Here is a 6,000-nt window from a genome sequence, read left to right on the forward strand (position 1 = left end):
ACGGGCATATGATTAAATACGGTGCCCCCATTTTTCATGCTGATATTGCAGTAATTGCTTAAAATCCTATGCAAACTAAACCTCTCATGACGTAGTTCTACCATTCACCTACTTAATGTGAGTTTCATTAACTTACCAGAGATGTCAAACTACATTTTACAAGTTCTGGGGGAAACAGGAAGTTTATGAGGCTCTGAGCCACTGCTGATTGGTCGGATGGTATGATGTCACTTTCTGTGACGTTATGATCTCCGGAGACATGACACTAGTTCTACTGTCTGCAGAGAGTTGCAAGGAGGCCATGAAGGAAGTCAACCGAAGTGACCATAAAGGGTTAAAATATTAAGATATGGTGAGTTGGAGTTATGACGCTCTGATAAGAGATGATGAGTAAGTACTTTTGGGTATTGACATTTCAGATTCAGGTGTGTCCTGTAGTCGTCTGGCTTTGTTACCTGAAAAGAGATGCTTGAATGGAGAAGGGCCTCATACAGCTGAATGCCAGCTGATCATAACTGTCACCTCCTAGCTCCCACAGCCAATCACAGCTCTTTCTTACGACACAGTGTTGTATCTAAATATGACGTACTTCTCAATCCCCGCTTACATTAATGCTGATGCACCATGCTGCTGCTGCTGCTGGCAAAGCTTAGCCTCCTCCACCCCAGCCTCCTCCTTTATAGCATAAAACTTGTTGCACCCTCATATAGAGATTCATGCTACCATGGATGAATTACTTTTGCACTGATCTTACTGCATTCAGTACGCATTGTCATTAATGTATCTATCCACATGGAGGTTTTTTAACCATGCGCTCCCTGGAAAATCAAAGGAAGCTGCTTGATTAACCCAGGGAGAATCTTTTGAGCATAGCCTTCTCCGCCAAGTAAAACTTTACATCCATTTTACAATGAAACGGTTAAATGTATAACAAGAGAATTCCTGATTCAACAAGAGCTAAAGAGGCTATTTTGCATGGAAATAGATATAGGGTGCCTCTAGTTCAGTCAAATTACTTGGAAGGAACTCACCATTTTTCACCATATTATGAATCCAGTGCTACAGGCTTGTAGAAGGATTTTAAAATCATTGTTCTTGTATAGCACAAGATCAAATAGACTACTAGGTAATCTGCAGGAACATATTAAGAATAGTTATTATCAGAAGAATCACATCAAAAATGCTCCTGAGACAAAAACATTTGTTTAGACACCTTTATTTTGGTCATTATGCTTTACACGACATAATGCATGTTCGGGTATACAACCATGTTGCTGGTAATTTATGTTTGGCTTGACAGCATACTTTGACTTGTTTTATTATAATGATCAATTTGACCATTACCATTTCACAATATTCAAGTCACAGAAAGGATAACAGTTACAACATGTTGCACAGGAAGTATTTGTGTACTTTTAATAAGATTATTAATTACCCAAACAAAAACAAACTGGTACAAAAACAAACAAAAAACAGACAAACACTTAAGGATCACCAGTTGAAGTCAGTATAAAAGAGTGGAAAAGAAACTTTCAGGACACAACACAGTTATAACACCTGCATTTCACATGCTGCCTCCATTACAAAAGCTCACTGATCACTTTGTGGATTGCTTCCCCCATCCCTGATCACCTGTCTTTATAAATTAGTTTTCCTTCTTCTAAGCACCTTTATTTTCTTGTAGTTTTCAAGTCGCACTGCTACTACTCCTCAAAGAAGGGTGAACTTCCTGTCTGCTTGTTGAGGAAAAATGAACAGGGAGTTTACTTTAGTTTGAGAAATAGGTGGCAAATTTAGTTGGTTGGCTTTATTGGAACTACTGTATCAACGTATCACGTCGAAGCAATAAGGAAGCCAGAGAAAGAGCAGTGGACATTCTCAGCAGCAAAGACACCATTGGCCTCATCATCTGGGATCTGGACGTAGACTGTGTCCTGCTCATCGAGCAAGAGGACGGCGCTACCAGACATCTGGTCCAGGAAGCCCTTGTTGTACTCATCATAAGTGAACATAACAGGCTGGCCATTCTTGTACAGAGCCACCAGGGCATGAGCTCCATTCACATGGATGCTGTAGGAGAAGTAGTAAACTCCAGGGATCTGGCAGGTGAAGATGCCGGTCTCAGGGTCATAGTGATTCTCAGCATTGTACACAATCTGGTCAAACTTGATGGGGCTGCCAGCAGCAGGGTATGGAGTGGCCAGGGAGGCAGTGAAGGCAGACATGGGGGACTTAACCATAACCTCAGCCATACCCTTCCCCTTCTCAAACACAACCTCACCAGGAGGACCAGGGGGGCCGGGAGGACCAGCTGGGCCCTCTGCTCCATCAGCACCAGGCTCACCAGGCATACCAGGGGGACCCTGAGGGCCGGGAACACCCTTAGCTGCCAAACCAGCGGGTCCAGGTGCACCAGGAAGACCTGGGTGTCCCTTTGGACCAGTAGCACCAGCAGCACCTTGAGCCCCAGCAGGTCCTCTGGGACCTGGAGCACCATCAGCACCAGCAGCACCTGGCTCACCAGCACGGCCAGTATGACCCTTGGGTCCAGCAGGGCCTGGAATACCTGGGGCACCTGGGGTACCAGGAGCACCAACATTTCCCTTGTCACCTTGTGGTCCAGTAGCACCTCTGGGTCCGGGAGGACCAGCTGCACCTGGATAACCCTGTTTACCCGCAAAACCCTGAGCTCCCTGATCTCCCTTGTTTCCTTTAGGTCCCTGAGCGCCAGTTGGGCCTGTGTCACCTTTAGGGCCAGCAGGGCCGGCTTCACCTGTGAAACCTCTTGGACCCTGAGGTCCAGCAGGACCAGTGGGGCCAGTTGCACCTGTAGCACCAGTATATCCTGTTGGACCTTGCTCTCCCTTTGGACCTGTGGCACCTGTTGCACCTGTAGGACCCCTCTCTCCCTTCTCTCCATTAACACCTGGCTTTCCATATCCGGGGACTCCAGGAGCACCAGGGCCTCCAGCTGGTCCCATGTGACCTTTAGGACCGACTGGTCCGGGCATACCTGGGGCACCATTTTCACCTGGTTTACCTGGAACACCTACACCTGGGGCACCAGTATGTCCCTTGGGTCCCATTGGTCCCATGGGGCCTGTGGCACCATCTCTACCTGGGCTACCTCCCTTTCCTGGCTCACCGGGCATACCTGGTTTACCTGGCTTTCCAACTCCAGGCTCACCTGGTGCTCCAGTTGGGCCCATGGCTCCTACAGGTCCGGTTGCACCCTGAGGTCCAGGAGCTCCCACACCTGTGTCGCCTTTAGGACCAGGAAGTCCAGGGACACCTGGGTGTCCTTTCAGACCAGGCTCTCCTCTGGGTCCCATTGCTCCAGGCAGACCAGAAGGTCCAGGCTTGCCAGTGGCAGAAAGTCCAGCAGGTCCCGAGCTACCAGGAGCTCCACGAGGTCCCTGAGGTCCCTGAGGGCCAGTGGCTCCAGTGTCTCCCTTCTCACCAGGTGCGCCATCACTGCCAGGTTTTCCAGGTCCACCAGGAGATCCAGGTTTGCCAGCAATGGAGCGGCCAGGTGCTCCTGGAGAACCAGGGGGTCCTTGAGGTCCGGGGAGGCCTACAGCATCTTCACCTGGGGCGCCAGGTGGGCCAGCAGGTCCCTCAGGGCCGGGCTCACCTGGAGGACCAGGCTCACCTGCCACTGACACAACTGTGAAGAAAGAACCCAGAGAAACCCTCATCAGTGGAACCAGAAACAAACAACAAACAGGCAAAACAATAGATAAATAAATAGATTTAAAAAATGATAATAATAATGATAATGAAATAAATCCAGATACCTCCCTACATACACATATATCACCACCAAACCAAGACACAAATCAGGTTGTGAACAACAAAGTACCTGGAAGAGCTCCACTCATTTACTGTGTTGGATTTTTCATAGACAGAGACTGTCAGAGGAGCAAAATCCAAACAACTGTTTATATTGTGTACTCTTAGGCAGGGGTATTTCTATCTAGAGTTAAAACCCTCCAAATGACCCTAAAAATGCTTTCAGTGTCCATGCATGAGTCTGAAAAGTGTAAACATCCAACTTTACCAGTCAAATTCATAATACATTTTTTAATGTTAATTTTTGATCTACTATGTGTCCTATTGTACTTAAAATGATGGATGCGCAATGCAAGCATTTACTCATTGTTGCAATAAACTATAGATTTATACAAATCAATCTTGAGACCAGCAGGGGGCGCATGTCATATTTTCACAAGGCAGTATTGAGGTTTAACTTCAAAGATCAGATTAACAAGCAAATTTAGATTTTATTCTTTAACTTTTAAGCTTGAACCTTTTTACAACTTAAAACCCTAGATCCATTAGAAAAAATGCAAAAAAGAAGTCTGTCTTTGCTTTAAAAATAAATAACCTTATAATCAATTTAATTGTTCAGGCCTCATTGTAATTTAAAATTGTATGAATAAAAATAATCATCTCATGTAAGTTATAACAATTAAATTGAAATAACAATATAAAATATTCAATATAGATAATACAGAAACATCTCTACCATATGTCAAGGAGCTTAAAGAGACATCTTGAGTTGCTGAAAATGGCCCAAATTAGCAGTCTCTTTTTATTTGCTGCCTTCATGTGGTCACATGTGTCTGAGTGTAAAAGGCTCAGTGCCTGGCAAACAGCAGCCAAGTTTGGATAAAGCCAAACAGATGTTTCTACTTCTGAGTGAAACAGGCACACCCAAAACAAACCACACCGCTGGGTGACTGCACTGTAATTGTCAGTGTCAAAAACTAAAAATAATTCACTAACAGCTACTTTCCCAAATAAAAAAGCAGCACGCTGAAACAACATTTCATATTTTGTATTGCACTCAAGACCACAGCATAATTAATGCTTTACGGAGTAGTAAAATAAGCTTTTGCTGGAATCTTAAAATCCTTTAGACTAAAGAGAATAGACCAGAAAAATGAAACCCATAAAAAGAAAGGGGCTTAAATGATACTCTCAAAGTGTTACAGTTTTAGGACTAATTGCACATTGCAGCAAACGATATCAACATCAAACCAAGTCTTTAGCAATGCTGAAAAGCTTCTGAACATTTACAACCAGATACCAAAGCAAATAAAAATCCTTAAATTATTGAATTGAAAATGTATGCTCTAGCTGATTTAAAGAGAAAAAGGTTTAAAAACGTCTAAGAATATAAATCTATATTTTTGGGATGTCTATCAAATGAGAAAAACAGAAATCTGCATGGCAGTGCAAGGAGTAAATAAGCGTAAGCCTTAGTTTGAAAGGCTGGATTTGATTGGACAGCGGCGCGCACTGTTTCAGCCAATCAGAGCACGGAACTCTTCCAGCGCAAGGTGGAGACTTTTCAAAGTAAAGCGCCGCTGGCTGTGGCTAGCATCCGTCTGACTGCTTCTGCTGCTCGGTTTTACTACAGAAAATATGTTCATTTGTCGGTGAAAATTCAAAGGTAAGGCAATGAGGGAACAAACAGATGCTAGATATCATATCTAGAGAGGAATATTTAACTTTATAGGGCGGCAGAAGACGAAAGAAAGATGCTAGCAGTTGTGAAAATCAGATTGTAGCTATAAAGGCGTCTTACCGTGGCTCTTCACAGAGTAGGGCTGGTACTGAGGGGCCTTTACCATCTTCTTCACCACATAGCCTTTCCCATGGGCTGCTGCGGAGGCCACCACGAGGAGGAGGATGCTTGCTACTCGTATGTCCATCTTACAAAGTCAAACCTGCAGGAGAAAACGAGGAGAAAGTCAGCAAAACCACTCTTAAGGTACAAAGTTTCATCAAGCTTTCCCTTTACTTTTGAGCCACTTTACAGAGCATACAAAACTCTTTTAGTTAGCGTAAGGCTGTGTTTCTTTAAAGAAAGCCAGCCTTCAAAAATAAAAGGAAGAGTCAGGGTATGAGGCTTTAAGTTTTCAGTCAGAGCATCCTGAATCCTGCTCCAAAACATGAGCCAAATCTGCCTCCTTTTCCCAGCCTGCCATAGAA

The 6,000-nt window shown here is 44.4% G+C and overlaps 1 protein-coding gene across 1 annotated transcript; it reads right to left on the reverse strand.

Annotated features, from left to right (window-relative positions):
• Window positions 1-1,832: 1,832 nt before the first annotated feature.
• Window positions 1,833-5,773, reverse strand: col10a1a (collagen, type X, alpha 1a). The gene is made up of 2 exons (XM_041813318.1): window positions 5,594-5,773; window positions 1,833-3,667 (listed from the first exon to the last, which is right to left on the reverse strand). Exons 1-2 carry the CDS (start codon window positions 5,718-5,720, stop codon window positions 1,833-1,835), a joined length of 1,962 nt encoding a protein of 653 aa, XP_041669252.1. The 5' UTR covers window positions 5,721-5,773.
• Between the last annotated feature and the right edge of the window lie 227 nt (window positions 5,774-6,000).

The sequence above is a fragment of the Cheilinus undulatus genome, linkage group 18 (genome assembly GCF_018320785.1).
Source record: "Cheilinus undulatus linkage group 18, ASM1832078v1, whole genome shotgun sequence".
In the NCBI taxonomy this organism is placed as follows: Eukaryota; Metazoa; Chordata; class Actinopteri; order Labriformes; family Labridae; genus Cheilinus; species Cheilinus undulatus.